This window comes from Microtus pennsylvanicus, chromosome 10, assembly GCF_037038515.1.
Source record: "Microtus pennsylvanicus isolate mMicPen1 chromosome 10, mMicPen1.hap1, whole genome shotgun sequence".
Classification (NCBI taxonomy): Eukaryota; Metazoa; Chordata; class Mammalia; order Rodentia; family Cricetidae; genus Microtus; species Microtus pennsylvanicus.
The window spans coordinates 23511114-23534062 of record NC_134588.1 but is presented as its reverse complement, the minus strand read 5'-3'; the positions used below and the strand labels follow the sequence as shown (position 1 = coordinate 23534062).

Genomic DNA, 22949 nt, shown 5'->3' with positions numbered 1-22949 from the left:
TTCCTTGAAGGGACGTTTATAAAGTCAGGATTCCTCCCACTTTCTTCTGACAGCTCCTTGAACCTGGAGCTGCCTTGGAGAGACAGTGCTGTCCTGAGTCTCTACAAGGAGACCCGACTGTGATTCCCCTTCTCTTACGAAATCAAGTGTGTACCTTTTAGTTGGAGCTTACAGTGCATCAAGCGAGGCAAAGATAACACACCAATGCGTAATGAGAAGACTGTGATTTGTAAATGTACGATGGAGAATGAAGCTAAAACCTTGCCCACGAGAGGCAAGTGCTAGATCTACAACTGTGCTGATTTATTTTTACTAGGAACAGAGTACATGGCAGCGACTAGTGCTATGTGTAAATTCTTGCCACCTTCTGATCATTCCTTCTGATACCGCCTTCAAATTGAAATTAGCCAGGTGTGGTGGTGCATGTCTCTAAATCTAGTACTTGAAAGACTGAGTGTGAGGATTGTAGGTTCACAGTCAGCCTGGAGTGAAGATCTCTGTGAGTTCAAGACCAGACAGTGTTACATAGTGACATCCCCATCCCCCCAAATAAGAAAAGAGAGAAAAAAAATGAAGCCAGTGTTTTAAAATAGTGGCATTCTTTAAGACCTCAAAGCATAATGCTGTTTACACCATTGCTACAGTGTTGATGTTCTATCCTATTCTGTAAATTTTAAATGAGGTAATTTTTGTTATACATGGTGTGAATATAAGAAATAAACTCTTAGCTAGTCATAGCCTTTAATTCAAGTACTTGCAGGCAGAGGCAGGTGGACCTCTGTGAGTTCAAGACGAGTCTGGTCTACATTTTGGGAGTCTGTCTTGGGGGAAAAACAAAACAAAACCCAAAAATTAACTAACAAAAACTAAAAAGAAGCTTACTTTTTCTGTTAAAAGTTTAAAAACTAAGTGGGTTATTGTAGTAACTGGACACTAGATAGTTCCCAGCTGCTCAGCCCCAAAATAACCACCCAGAAATTAAATCACTGCTTGGCCCAGTAGCTCTAGCTTCTTATTGGCTAACTCTTACATATAAATTTAGCCCATCTCCATTAATCTGTGTATCACCATGTGGCTGAGGCTTACTGGGTAAAGTTCCAGCATCTGTCTCCAGCGGGGACATGGCTTCTCCTGACTCTGCCTCCTTTCTTCTAACATTCAGTTTTGTTTTCCCTGCCTAGCTCTACTCTACCCTATCACAGGCCTAAGACAGTTTCTTTATTAGCCATTGGTATTCACAGCATACAGAGGGCAATACCACATCAGGTTATGGTGATGTAAACCTTAAATCCTAGTACTTAGGAAGCAGAGGCAGGTGGATATCTGAATTCAAGGGTCTATAGAAGCAGTTCCAGGACAGCTAGGGCTGCACAGAGAAACCCATCTCAAAAACGATCATACAAAAAAGCCAACTTAAATGAGCACTAAGGTTGAGCGCTTGCATAGCAGAGTGCTTGCCATGCATGCAGGAAGCCCTGGGTTCCAATTCCTGCATTGCATGAACCGGGCATAGTGACACACGTCTGTAAGCCAAGCACTGGAAAGGGGGAAGCAGGAGGACCAGAAGTTCAAGGTCAACTTGGGAGCTGAAGGCAGAAGGATCAACTCAAGGTCATCCTCGTCCACTTGGAAATTTGGAGGCCAGGCTGGACTACATGAAACCCTGTCTCCAAAAAGGCATTGGGAGTCAAGGTGGTGGAGAGATGGCTCCTGATTGGCTAAGAATTATTGCTGTCTTCCAGAGGACCAGAGATTAGTTCTCAGCACCCACATCAAATGGCTCACAACCACCTGTAATTCCAGCTCCAGGGATCCCACACTTTCTTCTGGCCTCTGTTGACATCTATATATGCATTTCATATGCTCACATAGACAGAAATATCCACATAAATAAAATAACTGTGTATTTTTTAAAGGGTTGTTATGTTCCTGGGCACATCTGTATCTTTACCCTTGACTCTAAATCTGGTGGGTCCTGATATTAGTCTTCTTTTTCTTTTTACTTTTTCCTATATTTGTTGTGTATGTGAATTGGGTTTTTTCTTTCTTTCTTTTTTTTTTTTTTTTTTTTTTTTTTTTTTTTTTTTTTTTGGTTTTTCGAGTCAGGGTTTCTCTGTGGTTTTGGAGCCTGTCCTGGAACTAGCTCTTGTAGACCAGGCTGGTCTCGAACTCACAGAGATCCGCCTGCCTCTGCCTCCCGAGTGCTGGGATTAAAGGCGTGCGCCACCACCGCCCGGCTGGGTTTTTTCATCTGAGTGTTTGTATGTACTTATTAAATAGATTTAATGTCCTATATTTGCTTGTTTGTTTTTGGTTTTTTTGTTTGGTTTGGTTTAGTTTTGCAAGATAGGGCTTCTCTCTGTAGCCCTGACTGGCCTGTAAACTCACCCTGAAGACTGTGCTGGCCTCAAACTCAGAGATCCCCCTGTCTCTGCCTTGCAAGTGCTGGGGTTAAGGGCATGCACCACCCCCACCCAGCAGCTCTGTATTTCTAACCCTGTTCTCCAGACAGTTGTGGTGCACACAAGCTTGGGAGCCATCACCATGCTGCGGGAGAGCTAAACAAAATGAGTGCACACATCAGTATTTCCTGTGTTTCCCCAGCAAGGCACAGTAGCTGCAGTGAGGACAAAGACACAGCGAGTTCCAGAGAGCACCCTGACTTTGGGTTTTGTTTGTGTTAGGTGGCAGCTCTCATCCTGATTGTCCAGAGATATAGCTGGGGTTATAGCCGAGATGACCTCAGGCTTCTGATCCTGCTTTCTTCTCCTTCTCAAGTGCTGGGATCACAGGCATGGGCCACCATGCCTGGTTATGCTGTGCTGGCTATCAGTCCCTGGGCTTGTCAATCAATCAATCCTTGGGCTTGGTCCACGCTCTCTGCCAACTGACGTCTGTCCTCAGCCGGGAACACCTTGTCTTTAAATAGAGTTTGGAAAAGGGTTCTCTTGTCACCTTAGGATAATTCCTTTTATGCTGACTTTTCCAAGTGCTCTCTATGTGGGTCTTGATTTATACACAACAGTCTCTTAGCCAGGCATGGTGCCACACAGGTTTATCCAAGCACTTGGGAGGCAGAGGCAGGCAGACCTCTGTGTATTCAAGGCCAGGACATCCAGGATCACTCATAGAAACATGGTCTAAAAAATCCAAATAAAAACCAACCTAATCTCTTAGTGAGATATTGTATTTTTAGCCACTTTGTTTTCTACAGTCTGTCAGTTGGCTAAAGAGAAGTCATGGTCCTGATCTATCTCTTCAGAAGCCACAACCCTCCCTCAACTACTGCTCTTTCCTGTTTGGTTCCAGGAGGAAGGCTCTCTGTGGTCCTGAAGGCTGAAGATATTCCCGAGCTCCTGCTCTCCCCATCCTCGGCTGCACTCACCAAGGTAGATGCTGCATCAGTAATGCCTAGAGTGAAATGTGATTGTATTTATTTATTCTGAGATGAGGCCTGTCTAAGAGGAAAAGAGTGCGAGGCTGCTCAGTAGCAGTGGCGCAGGTGTATTTGAGTCAACCTGAGAAGAGCTGTCACCAGAGAAGACCAGACTGAACTTCCCCACGGGCTAGGGTTTTTTATCAGGGATGGGGAGGAGGGTTGGACAAAGGGCAGAGGCTGGGTTTGGCCAGGGTTGTTGTTCATCTAGGACGTACAGGAATGCTACTTGTCCTGACTTCATGACATTGACTTAGGGAAATTCGAACTGTTAGTCTCTTGAGTGAGGCAGGGGTGGGGTTGGTCCTTAGGCTATGATTAATCACAGAGGATGGCAGAAGCAGGGGGATCTCTGAGTCTGAGGCCAGCCAGGGCTACTAGTGAGTTGCAGGCCTAGGAGAGATACATACTGAGACTCTGTGTCAACTAAAACAAAACAAATATACTTCTGGGACCCAATTGGTCTACACATATCCACAGAGAAAAAAAAATTAAGAGATAGTAATTCATTAAAATATATATTTATATACTTCTGGGAGCTAAACAGATGGCTCAATGTTTAAAAACACTGGCTGCTCTTTTCCAGAGGATCCAGGTTCAGTTCCCAGCACCCACTTGATGGCTCACAACCTTCTGTAACCTCCAGTTCTAGGGAACCAACGCCCTTTTCTGGCCCCCTTGGGCCCTTGCACATGCTGTATAGAAAAGAAAATAAATAAGGCTTACAAACAAAATATGCTTCTTAGAGTACCACCCTGACTTCTATTCTCTGTGATTTTTAAAATTTCGAACAGGGCTTCCCTCTGTAACCCAGGCTGACCTTGAACTCTTGGTTTCTGGCCACCTGTTTCTGAGGTCTGGGTTACAGGCATGCAGCACCATGTGCGAAGCTACCATATTTTGTTGTGAAATGTTCTCACTAAGTAGCCCAAGCTGGCCTCAAATTTGGTCAATCCTCTTGTCTCAGCCTCCAGCTGCTAAAGACTCAGGTGTCTCCACATTTCCTCTAGTAACTGGTATATATTCATTATTTATTTGCTTATTCATTTTGTTTTTGAGAAAGGGCCACATGTATCTCTCGCTAGCCTAAGTCACTGTATAGCTGAGGATGACCTGAACTCCTGATCCTCCTGCCTCTATCCCCAGGTTCTGGGTTATAGGCATGAACCACCATGCCTGGTTTCCATCGCGTTAGGGTGGAACCCAGGCCTCTGTGCATGCTAGGCAAACATCCCTCCTGGACCACATCCCCAGCCCAGGGTCTCTGCTGGTCTAAGCTAATAATTGCCAGTGGGGAAAGAGAGCCTCAGGAGAGAGGGGAGCCCAGATAATAGCCTCCTATTCGGGGACACCTTTTTTTTCTTTTTTGAGACAGGTTTCTCTGTGTACCTTCTGTCTGTAGTCCAGTTCGCCCCCAACTCAGAACTCAGAGATCAATCTTCTTCTGCCTCCTGAGTGCTGGGATTAAAGGCATGTCCCATCACCCTGGCCTTGGAGGACACTGTTGTGTGGGTGTTAACCGTAGGGAGAATTTGCTAGAAATATCGAGAGACAGGACAGGAGGGAAACAGGGAAGGCAGGGATGATGTAAGGGTAGGAAGCCAGCGCCAGCATTAGATAGACACAGGGCAAAGCAGGGAGTCCAGAGCCAGAGAGAGGCACACACTCACTGCTCAGGCCCATTGAAGGCCCCAGGGTTTGCCCTTCTCAGAAGGAACCCAGACACTGTCCTGTGTTTACCCCTGATCTGTGTGCTTCATGCAGGGGGCGAGATACCAGCTCAAAGGCTGTTGCTGAACAAAGATTTTTATGATCAGCCCTTTGGTCTCTCGATAGCAATTATTACGCAGTAAATTAATTTAGATGGCATCCAGTCAGCAAGAGATTTGTTTATCTAGAACCTTATTGTATATGGTTTTCAATTTCCTGAGCTGGCAGATGTGGAATCTGGTGGACACCGGGAAGCACTTGATAGGAAGGCACTGGGGAGCCAGCGAGGGTTGGGCGCTAGTGCACTGGTCCAGGATACGTGGCTCCCAGTTGGTGCCTGACCTGTGAAACAGCTGAGCTGTGGGAGGGAGGGGCAGTTATCAGCTTGTGAGATTCTGGTCAAGAGAAAAATAGAGTGGCCAGTGAGGATTGTGTAGGCAGGTGTGTGTGTGTGTGTGTGTGTGCGCGCACGTATGTGTTGTGTGACTATGTGCATGCACACATGTGTGAATTACACTGCTGTATTCTCATGCTTAGATCCTGAATTTAAAGTTCTTTAAGCATGTGTGATGGGGGGAGCTAGTGATGCATGGACGCTTGAAAGAAATCCCACACTAGCTCAGAAATGATAAATAGATAGTTATTTATTTAGGGGTAAACTCACAAATCCGAATTCTCTGCTTGAATGGTGGACAGAGATCGAATCCAACAATCCAACAATCCGAATGAGCAGCTGGCAAAAAGGAAGGAAGGAAAAAAGGGGGCGGATGCAGGTTCTGCATCCATGTATATAGTATAAGAGGCCACGCCCCAGTAGGCGGGTAACCACAAGCTACAAGCCTTCCTACAGCACATATGTAAACCACAGACCAGGTAGAATCTTGTCTTTACCGTTATGATTGTTTTCCTCTGTGTGCATGTGTGCACTGACTAATGCATTACATGTGTGTGCAGGTGCACTAACCTGCTCATCTGTGAGTGTCCAGGTGCTTGTGAAGGCCTGAGGCCGACACTGGGTGTCTGTTGGGGGCTGTGACCCAGACCCTGAATTTCCTTTAAACAGTTATGCTTGCAGCTGCTCTGAGCATGAGACCCTCAGGAGTTTCTGATGAAGGGGAGTGGTTTCTAGTGGGTTTGGCTGGGGCGTGGCTATCAATTAAAGAACCATATATAAGTGGCTCTGGTACACAATAAAGGGGGCAATCTTGTTTCAAAAATGACCCATATCTCTGTCTGTGTGTCTTTGTGTGTTTAAATCTCCAGGCCCTTGCCTGGCTTGGGAATGGTCGTGTAGTGCAGGGTCCGCACTACAGGTGTTGTACCGTAGTACATGTAGTAGTGCAGGGTCCGCATTACAGGCGTTGTACCGTAATACATGTAGTAGTGCAGGGTCCGCATTACAGGCGTTGTACCGTAATACATGTAGTAGTGCAGGGTCCGCATTACAGGCGTTGTACCGTAATACATGTAGTAGTGCAGGGTCCGCACTACAGGCGTTGTACCGTAGTACATGTAGTAGTGCAGGGTCCGCACTACAGGTGTTGTACCGTAGTACATGTAGTAGTGCAGGGTCCACACTACTGGCGTTGTACCGTAGTACATGTAGTAGTGCAGGGTCCGCACTACTGGCGTTGTACCGTAGTACATGTAGTAGTGCAGGGTCCGCACTACAGGCGTTGTACCGTAGTACATGTAGTAGTGCAGGGTCCGCACTACTGGCGTTGTACCGTAGTACATGTAGTAGTGCAGGGTCCGCACTACAGGTGTTGTACCGTAGTACATGTAGTAGTGCGGACGGTACAGGTGTCTTCTTCTGTCACTTTTTACCCCTCCCCTTTTTTGGAGACAGGGTCTCAGTCTCTCTGAAATGGGAGCTCACTGATTTGACTGGACTCACAGGTCAGTGAACCCCCAGGACACACCTGTCTCCATCTCCCAGCGTTCAGGTTAAAGACATACTCTCGGCTGAACATGGTAACACATGTTTTTAGTCTCACTACTTGGAAAGCAACTGCAGGCAGATCTAGAATTTCAAAACCAACCTAGCCTACAAGTGAATTCTAGGTCAGCCAAAGGATGCTAATAAAACAAACAACAACAAAACCAATGAGACGTGCTCTTGGATACTCGGGGGTACTGGGCGTCAGAAAGCATGAGCAGAACAATTCAGTCCCTTCCTTCCTTTCTTTTTCCAGACAGGGTTTCTCTGTGTAGCCTTGGTTATAAGAAACTTGCTGTGCAGAACAGGTTGCCCTCAAGCTCACATATCTGCCTGCTTCTGCCTCCTGGGAGCTGGGATTAAATGTGTGTGCCACCACTGCATGACTGTCCTTGAGTTTTTAAAAATTCATTACATTTGATTTTGTGTCTGTGTGTATGTTGTGGTGTATGTGTATGTTATTTGTTGTGTGTGTTGTATGTGTGTATGTGTGTGTGGTGTGTGTCTGTATGTAGGCATGCACATCCTAGGGCACTTACGTGGAGAGCAGAGGGAAATTTGGGGAGTCTCAGTTCTACCCTCATGTGTGATGGGGTAAACTCAGGTCATCAGAGTTGAGGGCAGACACCTATAGCTGCTAGGCCCTGTCACTGTTCTCTTCCTCCTGCTCTTCTACAAGACAAGATCTCCCGTTGCACAAGCTGGCCTTGAACTCATGAGGTAGCCAAGGATGAGCACGCTGGAGTAGAGACGGGCACAGCCATGGCCTGTTAATGCGGTGCTGGTGACAGACACAGGGCCTTGCACACGCTCAGCAAGCGTTCTTCCTAGTGAGCTACAGGCTCAGTGAGCTGGAGTCCCTAGCTAGACTATGGGTTAGAGAGTGCGGGTGATCAGGGCTGTGTAGCTTGTTTTTCTGCTAGTAGAACTGCTCAAGCCAGGCTTGACTGGGGAGGGGCTTCAAGCTGTTGCCTGAAATTAAAACCAAACCCCAGCCCCAAGAGGGTTCCCAGATGTCACAAAGGTCAGGGGAGGGGGATCTCTGGGGGAAGCTCCAGACACTGATTCCCTCCCTTGGTGCTCCTCCATTTGCTGGCACTGCACACACAGCACACACATTTTCACACTTGCCAGTTCACCACACTCCCGCTCCTGCTGTACTCACATGCACACTCATCCTCAGCTTTATCCTGGGAATCCCAAGATGGGGTAGTCATGGGGAGAACCAGCACACTTCTGAGGAGGCCGTGTTCTAATGCTTCTTCTCCCTGTTTCTAGGACTCGGTTGACTTCCTCTCTCTTGATTTGACTTCCACATGCCAAAGTGTGGCGACTCTACCACAGAAGCTGAGTGACCTGCAGGTAATGTAAGGGCTTTTCCCTCGTGATGGCGAGTGGACAGCTTATCAGAAATGTGATAAGCATTTGCCTAAGGCGTGGACTGAGCCTTTCATAATAGCCCTGAGATTCCCACTTACAGATGTGGGTTTGCTGTGGGTTTCTGTGAGCTCTCTGTAGCTAGATATGGGTTCCCTGTGGGTAGTCCCTGGGGTGTGCTCTTTGGCTCAGTTAGTAACCTGCTTGCCTTATGGGAGCAAAGCCCTGAGTTCATCCCCAGCACAGCATAAAACAGTGTAGTAAAGCTTGCTTGTAATCTCAGCTCAGGAGGTAGAGGCAGAAGGATCAGGAGTACAGAGTCATTGTCAACTAAACAATGAGGTCAAGGCCAACCTAGGCTACCTGAGACCCTGTTTGAGAGAGAGGGATGGAGAAGAGAGAACAGCTGCCATGTGAAAGGGTCTGTGCAGAGGCCCCAAAACCACCACCAATAAAACTACTTTAAAGTGAAGTCAAACATACCAGCCTGAAGATAATTTCCCTTTACACCGAAGATGCTGGAAAACAATAAAGGGAGGGAGAGAAAGATCGTGAGAGGCAGAGCATCAGCAAGTTTGCTGTGAGATTGTGTCTGCCAGTAACATCAGAGGCTGCAGCCATAGAGTGTCCCTAACATGAAGGAGGACAGCCCATGAAGCCTCAGCTCTGCACAGAGAACTACAGGGAACAGTAGCGCTGAGAGCCTGACAGGGGCTCCTCCCCAGGGAAGAACACAACAGTGGGCTTTCCAGTGCCAAATGGTCAGCCCGAAAACACACATACAAATAACGGTATACAGACTGTACAGGTTATGGTTAGAAATGTATGTATATAAACATACTTACAAATACACCTACGCAAGCAATAAGAATGGATAAAAAAACCTTGTGAATTCGAAAAAGAGGAGGGAGGGATATATTGGAGGGTTTGGGGGGAAGAAAGGAAGCAAGAAATGTGGTAATTAAATGACATTCTCAGAAACAAAAGAACAGAGGGAAATCAGCCACAGGAGCTGAAATCTCACAGTGACAGCGCCTCACTTTTGAGAATAGTTTGTGTGTATGGTTCAGTGTTACTGTGCATATTTATGTAAATGCATGTGCCTCCTGCTGGGAGGGAGAGGTATTGCCTGGGTGCACAGAGGCTGGAAGAGGGCATCATAGCCCTCAGAGCTGGAGTGACAGCCATTTTTGGGAGGCCTGCTTCTTACAGAGGACCTGAACTCATGATTGTTGAGTGGGTGCTCTTAATCACCAAGTCATCTCTGTAGCCGCTTGCTTGACTTTTTATTACAGAAATTTGAAACAAATCCAAAAAAGAAAGGAAAGTATAAGAACTTCTATGAAGACATGGCTATCTTGTTCTGCCGTAGCCAACTTGTTTACCTGTCCATTATCTTCTCCTATCTAAAGTATACATACTGAGTCAGAGTTTCATGTAACCCAGGCTGTCCATGGCTAACTTTGCACTTATGATTCTCCTGCCTCCTTGTCTTGAGTGCTGAGATTGTGTACCTGCCCCACCATACCTGGTTTATGTGGCAGTGAGGATGGAGGCCAGGTCTTTACGCATTCTAGACAAACACTCTACCAGCCAAAGTACATTCTCAACGTCACAAAGCAGAGTATTTTTTCAGGAAACCATGAACACTCATGATCATGGCAATGCAGCCTCTTGGTTAAACATTTTAGGAAGTGCAGGCTCCTACACAAGCAGAAACCTTGGTCTTGACCCTAATCTGGCTGACAAATGAAGTGCTCCATGTAAAATGAGCTGCTATGGTTATCACTTCATTTAGGAAGGGCTGGTGGCTCTACAGAGTCCAAGTCTCTGTCCTCAGTAGGTGGATGACTCGAGGTTGTTTCCAGAAGATGAACATGTAGCTTCTCCCCTGTTCCCATTACTAACGGCACACTTGTTGGTCTTCATCTTTTCTAGAACATTGAGCCCAAAATGAAGGTTTTCATCTATACCCTAAAAATTCAGGATTGCCCATCCACAGGGAAGAGCCCCTCCTCACTGCTCTTCAGCCTGCTTGAAGGTGAGTAGACCGACATGTGGCAGGTGTCGAGTGGCATTTGTTATACTGGCATGTTGGGGAGCAATACTGACATTGGGGGTTCTCATGAGGGAGGGGCCTAGGGAAATGGCTGAAATAAGAGCCTACCAGGTGAGGCTAAAGTCCCATAACTCCCCTGGCAGAGAGCTCCTCCTGTCTGGGGACACCGAGTGGTCCTGTATAGATGTCAAGGGTGCCCAATATGAAATGTTCCTGACTCAGGTGTGAACTGTCAGCATGGAAACAGCCTTGGGTTCCCCTGTTCTGAGCAGTCCCGGGAGCATCTAAGATGCTGAAAATCTCTGGTGTAGGACCTTGTGCTCTAGAGATCACTGTGTAGTCCTGCCAGGCCTTGAACTCAAGGGCAGTCTATTTGGTGCATGCATGTGTGCATGTCTCTGTGTGTGTGTGTGTGTGTGTGTGTGTGTGTGTGTGTTTGTCTGTGTGTGTACATATTGATACAGTTACATGAGGAGAACAGAAGAGGCTGTTGGATCCTCTGGAAACAGAGTTACTCACAAGTAATTGTGAGCTTCCTACACTGGGTGCTGGGATCTGAACTCGGGTCTTCTAGAAGAACAGTTTACTCCTTATCCAGAGTTACTGTTCCTATCCCACACCAGGCTTTTTGTGTGGTTCCGGAGGTTGAGCTAATTTCTCATGTTTACCCAGAAGGCACCTTACCAATAACTCCCTACCCTTCTTTTTCAAAAATTTCACAAGAAGGTGGCAGTGGCAGACACGGTTAATCCTAGTACTCAGGAGGCAGAGGTAGGTGCATCTCTGAGTTCAAAGCCATTCAGCTCTAAGAGCTACATAGTGAAATCCTATCTCAAAATGCACAAACAAACAAAAACCCGAAAGGAGGTAGGAACACGTTCTTAGGACCAAGACTCAAGGGTGGGTCCAGCTATCTTCTGAAGTTTTTGGGTCACTGATATTCACCCTGAAATATGAGGACCAACATTCTAGTTCTAAGCAGACCAGACACATCAATGTATCTTCAGAAAGTCTTAGCATCGTCGCTTGGTTAGAGTGGTCTTAAAATGAGGTTAAACTACAGATTACATGTTTCTGCGCCAGCTCCACACACAGTTAACAAACTGCTTTCCTTACAGCCATAAACAAAGACCAAGTACAGACTGTTGGGTTCGACATCAGTGCATTCCTGAGCTGCTCATCCAGTTCTGAGGAGAGGTAATGCTGGCTTGTGCCGTTAACAAGAAGGAACAGTTACTATGGGTTCTGTTGTGTACATGGGCAATCACTGGGGACCATTGTCCTTGTGTTTGGTTTTGTTTGATGTGTGTGTGCGCACATGCAGGATCCTGAGTATGTAGTGCACCACCTGCCTGAGTGAGCCCACAGAGGTCAGAACGCCAGAAGGAGAGATCTCTTGGAACTAGAATTCCCATGTGAATGCGGGGAGCTAAACCCAGGCCTTCTGCAACAGCAGTGATTTGTCTTAACTGCTGAGCATTCTCACCAGTCCTGACTTTGCTCCTGGGACAGCAAACAGGTCACAGTCATTTAAGAGATGAGAGGTGGAGGCTCAGAGGGAGGCTGGAGAAGCAGTAGCTCGTGGAGATGTGCCTGGGCCCACACAGTCCGGCGTCCTCACTGTCATATTCTCCTAGGTCTGCATATTTAACAGAGCTGAGGTGAGGATACTGGGGAAGTGTGCACATATGTGGCAGAGAAAGCAGGTTATGGGGCCAGCTCCATGGTTCATGGGTAAAGGCACCTGTGCCCAAGTCTCTGCACATGCCGTGTGCACACCCCACACACAGAGTCTCTGAATGAATGAATGAATGAATGAATGAATGAATGATTCTGGTGCCTCAGAGGGTAAAGGCTCTTGTCTTTCTGTTGCCCTGATAAAACAGTGATCTAAGCAAACTGGGGAGGGAAGAGCCCATTTCATCTTACAGCGTACAGTCCTCCGAGATGGGCATCAGGACAGGAACTCGAGGCAGAGTTGAAGCTGAGGCTATGGGGAATGAATGCTGCTTTCTTGTTGGCTTTCCATGGCTTGCTTAGCCCTCTTTCTATTTTTCAAGATTCCTTAATTTATGAATTTGTGTCTTTTGTCTGCATGTATGCACATCAGAGGAGGAACTGCATTGTTGGAACTACAGTTATAGACATTGCTGAGTCAACATGTGGATGCTAGGATTTGAACTCACAACCTCTGATAACACAACCAGTGCTCTCAACCTCTGAGCTGTCTTATCTCTCCAGCTCCCAGTCTGCTTTCTTGTACAACTCGGGACCATCTACCCAGGAGTCGTTCTACCTACAGTTGGCTTGGCCCTCTCGCACCCATCATTACATCAGGAAGATGCCCACAGACCTGTGTACATTCCAGTCAGACATAAACATTTTCTCAGTCAAGGTTTCCTCTTCTCAGATGACCCCGGCTTGGTGTCAGGTTGACAAAAACTGAGCAGCTCACCACGCAAGCCAGGTGACCCGAGTTTGATCCCCAGGTCCCATGTAAGTGCAGAGGAAGAGAACAGACCTCATGAAGTCCTCCATATATAAAAACCACAGCAATAAATAATGAAACTTAAAAGGTAAATAAATATAGTAATTTTATTGAAGCGAAGAAAAAGGAGAGAGTAGGTGCAGATCTGGGCAGCCCACTGAAGCTTCATGAAGTTCCTGAGCCCAGTTCTGTAGTAATAAGAGCGGCGGGGCTGCGTTCCCAGCACCCCGGCCGCCTGCTCGGCTAGCTTATGCCCCGAAATAATTACACGGACACTGTATTGTTTTAATCACTGCTTGGCCCATTTCTATCTAGCCTCTTCTCGGCTAACTCTCACACCTGGACTAGCCCATTTCTAATCATCTATGTAGCACAGCTAGGTGCGCTTACCGGGAAGATTCTAGCCTAAGTCCATCCTGGGTCCGAGCTTCATCGCGTGCATCTTCCCTGGAGCAGGGAGCATGGCGTCTCTCTGAGGCGTCTGCTCCCGAGAGAAGAGCTGTGGAGTCTGAGCTTACTTCCTCTTCCTCCCAGCGTTCTGTTCTGTTTACTCCTCCCACCTATCTTCTAACCAATGAGGGCCAAGCAGTTTCTTTTTATTTAACCAATGACCTTCCTCCATCACAGTTCTTCAGTGTGAGATGTGAACACCTTCTCTGAAGCACAGCACCAACAGAAAGCAGAGCCTGCTCCAAGGGATCCTTATTTTAAAAAGTTCTCAGATCAAATGGGTTGGAGATTCAGTCTGTCAAGTGCTTTCTCTGAAATCATGGGGGCCTGAGCTTATGACAAGCAAAAAGAGTCAAGAATGGTGATGAATGAATGCATGTCACCCAAGCGCTGAGACAGAGATGGTCCCCTCTTTGCCCAGTTCCTCCTGACTCTCCTGCTTCTACACCTCCCTCTCCTGGCCCTCCCCCTCCTGACCCTCCCACTCTTAGCCCTCCTCCTTCTAACCCTCCTCCTCCTCTTCCTCTTCCTCTTGACCCTCCTCTCCTGACCCTCCTCTTCCTGATTTTCCTCCTCCTGGCCCTCCTTCTCCTCATTATACACTTCCTTTCTTTTCTTGCCTTCCTTTCTTACTTGCTTGTTTCTTTTCTTTTGTCCTTCCTTCCTTTCTCTACTACTTCTTTTCCTCCTCTTTGTCCTTCTCCTTTCTTCTTCGTAAGGTTTAACTTGTAGCCCTGGCTGTGCTGAAACTCATTCTGCACACCAGGCTGTACTCACATTGACAGACATCTCTCTGCATCTGCCTCCTGAGTGCTGAGATAAGGGTCTGAGCCTCCATGCCTCACCCTGTGGGGCATTTGTAACTCAGTCATTAATTGTGTCCCTTGATGTCGCTCTACCCCACAGCCCATCTTGTTCTCTAACCGACAGCCTGGCCTTTCAGACTGAGCAGCAGCAGGAGACAGCAGCTGTGCCCTCTTCCCCCGTCTCAGCCTACCAGAGAGTCTGGGCAGCCTTTGCTAGCCAGTCTAGGGCAGAAAGGGATGCCTTTCTGCAAGATGTGTTCCCAGAAGGATTCCTCTGGGGTGTGTCTACGGGAGCCTTTAGTGTGGAAGGAGCCTGGGCAGAAGGCAGCAGAGGGCCGAGCATCTGGGACCGCTACAGTGACCTGAACGCTGCCAAGGGCCAAGCGACAGCAAAGGTGGCCAGTGACAGTTACCACAAACCAGCCTCCGATGTGGCCCTGCTCCGAGGCCTCAGGGCTGGGGTGTACAAATTCTCCATCTCCTGGTCCCGGCTGTTCCCTACTGGGCAGAAGAGCAGCCCCAACCTGCAAGGTGTCGCCTACTACAACAGACTGATAGACAGCCTGCTGGACTCCCATATCGAGCCCATGGCTACGCTGTTCCACTGGGACCTGCCCCAGGCCCTGCAGGATCAAGGCGGGTGGCAGAACGAGAGTGTGGTGGATGCCTTCCTGGACTATGCAGCCTTCTGCTTCTCCACTTTTGGGGACCGTGTGAAGCTGTGGGTGACCTTCCACGAGCCATGGGTGATAAGCTATGCAGGCTATGGCACTGGGCAGCACCCACCAGGCATCTCTGACCCGGGAGTGGCTTCCTTTAAGGTACTTCCTCCCATCCCTCAACTCCTGTCAATTAGAAAACACAGCAGGCTGTGGTCTTCCAGCCCTGGAGAGAAAAACAGAGAGAGAAGGATAAGCAGGTGATGTTGTCTCCTACACCCAGGCTGCTACTGAACTCCTTATATAACTGATGATGACCTTGAACTCCTGACCTCTTGCTTGTTTTCCCAAGATATGGGGTCACAGGCATCTCCCACCATGCCTGAGTTTAAACAGGGATGAGAATTAGAACTAGGACTTCTATAACAGGCAAGCACTCATCCAACTGAGCCACACCCTCAGGCCTGGTCAATTCTCCTGGACTCCAAAGACAAGTTCCGGGCTGGGAGGATTGTCCTCAGCTGTAGAGCTCTTTCCTAGCACACACGTGGCCTGGGTTCGGTCCCCACCTCCTTGGTGCTGCGATGACAGACATGTGCCGCCCATGCCCAGTTTCATGGGGTAGACCCAGGGCTCTGTATTTCAGGAACGTACTTGTGTACATATTACTCAGCCTTAGTCAGAGCCCTTACGATCTTGTTTATTTATTTCCATTGGTTTATTGAGATGGGTCTCTGTTTGTAGCTCAAGCTAACATGAAACACACAGTTTTCAGTCTTCAGCACACAGAAATCCTCCTGCCTCAGCCTCTAAAGTACACACTGAGCCATCACAGCTGGCTTTGGTAAGCTTTTGTTATTGTTGAGAAGTTCCTGAGTGTTTATAGTGTCTCCTGTGATATTTTATATATATTGTATGCAAGCTGAGAACGTCTTCATTTCTCCTCATTTCTGCAGCAGTTCCTTTTCTCACCTCTAGGACAGTACACCTGTCAAAAGCACTTACAGACTGGGTGGTGGTAGCAGACAACTTTATCAAAGTAATCAGGAGGCAGAGGCAGGAAGATCTCTGAGTTCAGGCCACCATGGTTTATAGGACAGCCAGGGCTACACAGAGAAACCCAGTCTTGAAATACAAGCAAAGAACATCACCACCAAAATCACTTGGGAAAGGAAGGGTCCCTTTGCCTCATGGGTCTAAGCTGCAGTCCTCCATAGCAGAAAATACGTGGCCTTGACCTTGCTATGCAGGCAAGGATGAACGAGCGATCCTCCTGCTCCAGGTCCCGAGTTCTGTCAGTGCAGACTTGCACCACCATGCCAGGTTCATTAGTGCAGGATATGGAGACCCGGGTTTTGTGAATATGAGGCTGTCTACCAATCCTGCCACGTCTCAGACCCATTGCTGGTTCTGCTGACTTCAGCAGGAACTTGCTCACACTTCTCACTTGCTGGTGCCACTGTTGACATCATTTTCCTCCTTCTTTCCTCCCGAGGTGGCCCACTTGATCCTCAAGGCGCACGCCAGAACTTGGCATCACTACGACCTTCACCATCGCCAAGAGCAGCAGGGACGCGTGGGCATCGTGCTCAATTCCGACTGGGCAGAGCCCCTGGATGGGGAGAGTCCCCAGGACCTTGCTGCTGCTGAGCGCTTCCTGCACTTCATGCTGGGCTGGTTCGCTCACCCCATCTTTGTGGATGGGAACTACCCCACCACCCTCCGGGCCCAGATCCAGCAGGTAAACCAGCAGTGTGGGGGTCCTCTGGCCCAACTCCCAGAGTTCACTGCAGCAGAGCAGCAGCTCCTGAAGGGCTCTGCGGACTTCCTTGGTCTGTCTCACTACACATCCCGGTTGGTCAGCACCGCTGCGCAGCTGACCTGCGTCCCCACCTATGATGACATCGGAGGCTTCTCCCAGCACATAGACCCCACATGGCCCCAGACTGCATCTCCCTGGATCCGTGTGGTGCCCTGGGGCATAAGGAGGCTGCTTCGGTTTGCTTCCATGGAATACACGAAAGGAAGAGTTCCAATCTTCTTGGCTGGGAATGGCATGCCGGTGGGGGAAGGAGAGGATCTCCTTGACGACTCGGTGAGAGTGAACTACTTCAACCTGTACATCAACGAGGTGCTCAAGGGTAAGAAGGTTAACCTGCTGATCCCCAAGTCTTCACAGTTGTGTAATGGGACAGACCAGAGGTTGAACTCAGGCCTTCAGGCTTGTTCAACAAGAGCCTTTATTTCCTAAGCCATTTCAGCCTCTCCAGTCCGGTGTTCTCACTCTCTTAGTAATCAGTGTTAATTGAGAGCACGAGGAGCCTGGAACTGTGTACGACAGTAAAGGTGGAGTTGAGCAACGTCATCTTTTCTGAGGAGACTCAGTCCACAGTGGACTGACACTTAGGACAGGACCCCAGCCCACTGACTCCCCTCATGGCACTGCCCCTTCAAGCCCCATCTCCCTCAGCTGCTATCCAGCCTGCATTGCACCTCCCTGTTCTGCAGGTGAGCCGTGCATACATGCTCAGTCTGACCCAATGCATCCTCTTATTAAGTGGGAAAGGATGGCACCTGGTTTTCCGCACATCAGTCACTAACCTAGATCAGTTCATGATGGCTGTCACTCACCGAAGCCAGTGAGCACAGACAGGGATGCTCTCTGCAGAGACTCGGCCATCAGAGGAGATGGGGTTCATAGCCTAGCCCAGTCTTCCTTATCTTCTCCAGCCACAGTCTATGTATGGAGTGGGGAGGTCGGCTTCATGCCAGTCTATGCCTCCATCTTCGTGTGATCTTTCCTATTAGGGACACGTGTCGCTAGGCGTGGTGGTGCATTCCTTTATCCCCAGCAGCTGGAATCAGAGGCAGGAGGATTGAGAGTTCAAAGTCATCCTGGAATACTTAGTGAGAACTTGTCTTAAAAACAATTAAATAGGCCCGGGATGTAGCTTATTTGGTAGTGTTTTCCTAGCATCTGACAGTCGTGGGTTCCATCCCCAGCACCGTGTCAACTAGGGAGTGTGTCCCTGTGACACCAGTGCTCTGGAGGTGGAGGCCGTGGGATCAGGAGTTCGTGTTTATCCTCAGCTACACAGAGTTTGAAGTCAGCCTGGGCCACTTTGTTATTATTTTTGTAATGTGTATGCAGTCAGGCTAGGGTTGTTGTGGGGGGTGGCACCTGGAGAAATGGCTCAGTGGTTAAGAGCTCTGTCTGCGTCGGGATATGCTATTTTAAGGCATAGGACTTTTGTGTATGTTGCATTTGTTTAACTCTGTGAAGCTGTGATTCTTTGCCTGTCTAAAGTACCTGATGGTCCTATGAAGAGCTGAATGGCCAATTGGGTAGCAGGAGCAAGGATAGGCGGGGCTGGCAGGCAGAGAGAATAAATAGAAGGGGAAATGAGGAGGAATGAGAGCAAGAAGCAATAGAACAAAGAGAGGAGGGCACAAGGCTCCAGCGACCCAGCAGCACAGCCAGCCACAGAGGAAAGGAAGACATACGGAAATAAGCCAAGGAAAAAGCCCAGAGGGAAAAGGTATTTAAGATAACTTATGAAAAGCTGGCTACCAACAAGCCAAGGCTGGGCATTCATAACTAAGTATAAGTCTCATGTGTAATTTACATAGGGGTTTTTCTAGTGGTCACCAAAGCCAAAAGAGTAAAAACATCTCTCTACAGGCTGCTTTTCTGGAGAACATGAGTTCAAGTCCCAGTACCAACATGGCAGCTCACACTGTAATGATTGTTCTGTCTCTTTAAGAGACAAGCCACGCCCACTCCCTCTCCCATCCACTGAGGCTGGCTTATCTTCAGCTTCTGGCCTGAGCTCTTTCTCTTCCATCTTCCTCTTGGAGAGGCAACTCTCTCCCCACTTTTCCACTTCCCCGCTTCTGTCTCTCTCTCTTCTCTCTTTTCCGGCTGTCTCTCAGAGAGGTGCTTCCATCTCTCCTCTCCTCCCCCCTTTGTCTCTCTTCCTCTCCCTCTCCCCCTTTCTGCCCTTTTCCCTTCCCTTCCATAACCCCTAAAAAATGTCCGACTCCACTCTGTATGGTGTGCCAATCCTTCTCTCTCTTACCTGCTCCCCACTGCCACATAAAGATCTGAGCCTTCCCTGCCTGTCCAGGGATCAGCTACCTGCCAGCATGGCCTCGAGCACAGTCCCAGCCTAGTCCCTGCTGCTCCCGCTGCCCACTGCTGCTGGCTTGCTCCATCCCAGGACTCACTGTCTGCAGCCCGGGCCCAGCCAGCTGCCCACAAGGCTTGCTAGGGACCAGCCACCTTCTTGCTGCTTGGTCTTCTACACAGTCCCTGCCTGGGACTGTCTGCTTTCCAAAGCATGCTGCCGGGGACCCGCAGCAAATCCATTTCACACACCCCTCTGAAACTCTAGTCCCACAGAACCTGATGCTTTCTTTTGACCTCTGCATGCCCTGTACGTATGTGGTGCGCAGACATACATGCAGGGAAAACACCCATGCACATAAAAATTATTTTCAAATAAAAAAAAGAGGAAGGAAAACTAAAAAGGATGGCATCCTAAGGAACAACAAATGAGGTTGTCTTCTGGTTTTCCAATGCATTCTCTCTCTCTCTCTCTCTCTCTCTCTCTCTCTCTCTCTCTCTCTCTCTCTCTCACACACACACACACACACACACACCTCACACATGCATGCACGCACTCGCACAGGGCTGACTTTGTTTTCTCTTTACAGCTGTCAAGGAGGATTTGGTGGATGTCCGTGCATACATTGCTCGTTCCCTCATTGATGGCTTCGAAGGACCCCCAGGGTACAGCCAGAGGTTCGGGCTGTACCATGTCAACTTTAGTGACAGCAGCAGGCCGAGAACAGCCAGGAGATCTGCCCACTTCTTCACTGGCATCATTGAAAAGAATGGTTTCCCTGCCAAGGAGCTGAGAAGAACCCCAGTGCCTATGAAAGCAGACTTTTCCTCCAGAGCCACAACCTTCTACAACTCCCCATCTGAGGTGCCCTCCCAGGCTAAAATCGTGTGGGAGAAGTTCTCCAACCAGCCCAAGTTTGAGAGAGACTTGTTCTATCATGGCACATTCAGAGATGACTTCCTGTGGGGCGTGTCCTCCTCGGCCTATCAAATCGAAGGAGGTTGGGATGCTGATGGCAAAGGACCCAGCATCTGGGACAACTTCACCCACAGTCCAGGGAACACCGTGAAAGACAATGCCACCGCAGACATAGCCTGTGACAGCTATAACAAACTGGATGACGACCTGAACATTCTTCGCGCCCTGAAGGTCAAGGCCTATAGGTTCTCTATCTCCTGGCCTCGGATTTTCCCAACAGGAACTATCAGTTCCCTCAACGAGCAAGGTGTCGATTATTACAACAGGCTGATTGACGGCTTGCTGCAGAGCAACATCTTCCCCATGGTGACACTGTTTCACTGGGACCTGCCCCAGGCCCTCCAGGATATTGGAGGTTGGGAGAACTCTTCCTTGATTGATTTGTTCAACAGCTATGCTGACTTCTGTTTTGAGACCTTTGGTGACAGAGTCAAGTTCTGGATGACCTTTAATGAGCCCTTGTATGTGTCGCTGTTTGGCTATGGTTCAGGGGTGTTTCCCCCAAATGTGCAGGACCCCGGCTGGGCACCTTACAGGGTCAGCCACGCACTCATCAAGGCTCATGCTAGAGTCTACCATACTTATGATGAGAAATACAGGCAGGAGCAGAAGGGGGTCATCTCACTGAACCTCAACACTCACTGGGTGGAACCCAAAAACCCAGGAGTCCTAAGAGATGTGGAAGCTGCCGACCGGATGCTGCAGTTTTCCCTGGGCTGGTTTGCCCACCCCATTTTTAGAAACGGGGACTATCCAGATGTCATGAAATGGAATGTGGGGAACAGGAGTGAACTGCAGCACCTGGCGGGCTCCCGCCTGCCCAGCTTCACAGAGGAGGAGAAGGCGTACATCAGGGGCACGGCTGACGTCTTCTGTCTCAACACGTACTCGTCCGTGTTTGTGCAGCACAGCACCCCAAGACTGAACCCACCCAACTATGATGATGACCGCGAGCTGACGGTCAGCGATATGGACTCTTCGCTGACCTCCCCGTCAATGCTCCCAGCTGTGCCCTGGGGGATGCGGAGGCTGCTGAACTGGATCAAGGAAGAGTATGGCAACATTCCCATTTACATCACGGAGAATGGACATGGGCTGTACGATCCCTCTCTGGATGACACAGACAGGATATTCTACCACAAAACCTATATCAACGAGGCTCTGAAAGGTACATGAGGCTTAAGCCCCTCTCACTAAACCTCCACTCTCCCTGTCCTATGCCTCTCTTGTGTCCAGTTTTCCTGTCCTCTGTCTGTCATGTTCCCGTGCTTTGGCAGGCACTCTGAATATCTCTCTTTTGGGTTTGTGCCTGGGCTCAGTTAGTAAAGTGTTTGTCTTGTAAGCCTAGGGACCAGAGTTCAATTTCCAGGGAAAAGGCAGACTTGGTTCATTTGTAATCTCTGTGCCGAGGAAGCAGAAAGGTGCACTCTTGGGGCTCTCTGGCGGGCAAGCCTAGCCCACTTGCTGAGCTCCAGATCAAATGAGAGGCCTTGTAAAAGAGAGTAAAGTCCAAGACTTGACGTCTGAGGTTGTGTTCTAGTTCCACACACACACTTGCTCACTCATACACACAGAGATTTACATAAAAAGGTAAAGTTTCCTGCCCTGGAGTGGTGGATGGGCCAGAGGAGTGGGGGGAGGAGAAGAGGAGCGGGAGGCTGGGAGGAGGCGGAAATTTTTTTTTCAATAAAAAAAAATAAAAAATAAAAAAAGGTAAAGTTTCCACTTCTAGAGCAGGGGATGAGGCTCAGTTAGTAAACTGCTTGCCCAGAATACACAGCCCCAGTCTCCACTCCCAGCCCTAGAGTGGACAAGGTGCACACCTGCAATCCCACACTAGAACACTAGGGGCAGGAGGAGCATAAAAAAATCCAAGTTTATTCTTGGTAGTGCAAGACCAGCCTGTGCTACCTGGGATCCTGTCTCACAATGTTTCAAATGATATCAAGAAATTCACACTTGTGTGCTTACTAGCTACGTGGGCTGAGGCTCTTGAATTTGAGGCTTATCCCTTTACCTTAACAAACAACACTTGCTGTAAGGTCACTGAGGCCAGGAAGAGTAAGAGTGAAAAGTGGTGGTGGTGCTGCTGCAGTATTTAGTCACGTGGCTAGGAATGAAGAGGTAGGCTGAACTCTGAGTACGAGGCCAGTCTAGTCTGCATAGTGTGTTCAGGACAGCCAGGGTGACACAGATAAACACTGTCTCAAAAAAGAAAAAAAAAACCACAAAGACAAAAGCAAATCAACAAAAAGCAGAAAGTATGAATGATGAGGTCACATGTCCCTCTCCCAGGAAGCATGTGACTGCACACTTGTGTGGTTTAGCATAGGACATAGCCTGGAGTCCAGTACCAGCAAAGGATTGGCTTCTCCAGAGCCCTGCCTACTGGCTAAAGCTTTCTTCTGCTCTCTTTGGCATTTCCTAGCCTACAGGCTGGATGGTGTGGACCTTCGAGGGTATATTGCCTGGTCGCTGATGGACAACTTCGAGTGGCTGTCAGGCTACTCGGTCAAGTTTGGGCTGTATCATGTTGACTTTGACAATGTGACCAGGCCTCGAACAGCAAGAGCCTCGGCCAGCTACTACACAGAGGTCATTACCAACAATGGCATGCCCCTGGCCAAGGAGGACGAGTTTTTGTATGGAGAGTTCCCCAAGGGCTTCAGCTGGAGTGCGGCTTCTGCTGCCTATCAGGTGAGGAGTGTGGAGCCATGAGCTCACTTTCCTACTGGCTGCTGGGCGCCAAGTGTGTGCACAGGACTGGAGGCACACAAGCCAGAGCCGCTAGTGAACCTGCGCAGACCAGTGAGGATCCAGGTGCTCAGACCCCAAAGTCAGTGAGATCCCTGTGGGTAAGGTTGTCTTGTTCCTTGTCTAGTAGCTGTGGTGAGGTACCTGACACAGGCCACTTATGGAG

At 48.7% G+C, this 22949-nt stretch overlaps 1 protein-coding gene across 1 annotated transcript in view; it reads left to right on the top strand.

Moving 5' to 3' along the window:
* Positions 1 to 22949, top strand: part of LOC142859213 (lactase/phlorizin hydrolase-like) — a 40545-nt gene that overhangs the window by 1076 nt on the left and 16520 nt on the right. The window contains exons 2-9 of the mRNA XM_075989557.1: positions 3310 to 3389; positions 8364 to 8447; positions 10401 to 10503; positions 11640 to 11718; positions 14366 to 15086; positions 16420 to 17065; positions 19641 to 21197; positions 22458 to 22726. Coding sequence (XP_075845672.1) covers positions 3310 to 3389; positions 8364 to 8447; positions 10401 to 10503; positions 11640 to 11718; positions 14366 to 15086; positions 16420 to 17065; positions 19641 to 21197; positions 22458 to 22726 — 3539 coding nt within the window. The remainder of the gene's footprint in view (positions 1 to 3309; positions 3390 to 8363; positions 8448 to 10400; positions 10504 to 11639; positions 11719 to 14365; positions 15087 to 16419; positions 17066 to 19640; positions 21198 to 22457; positions 22727 to 22949) is intronic.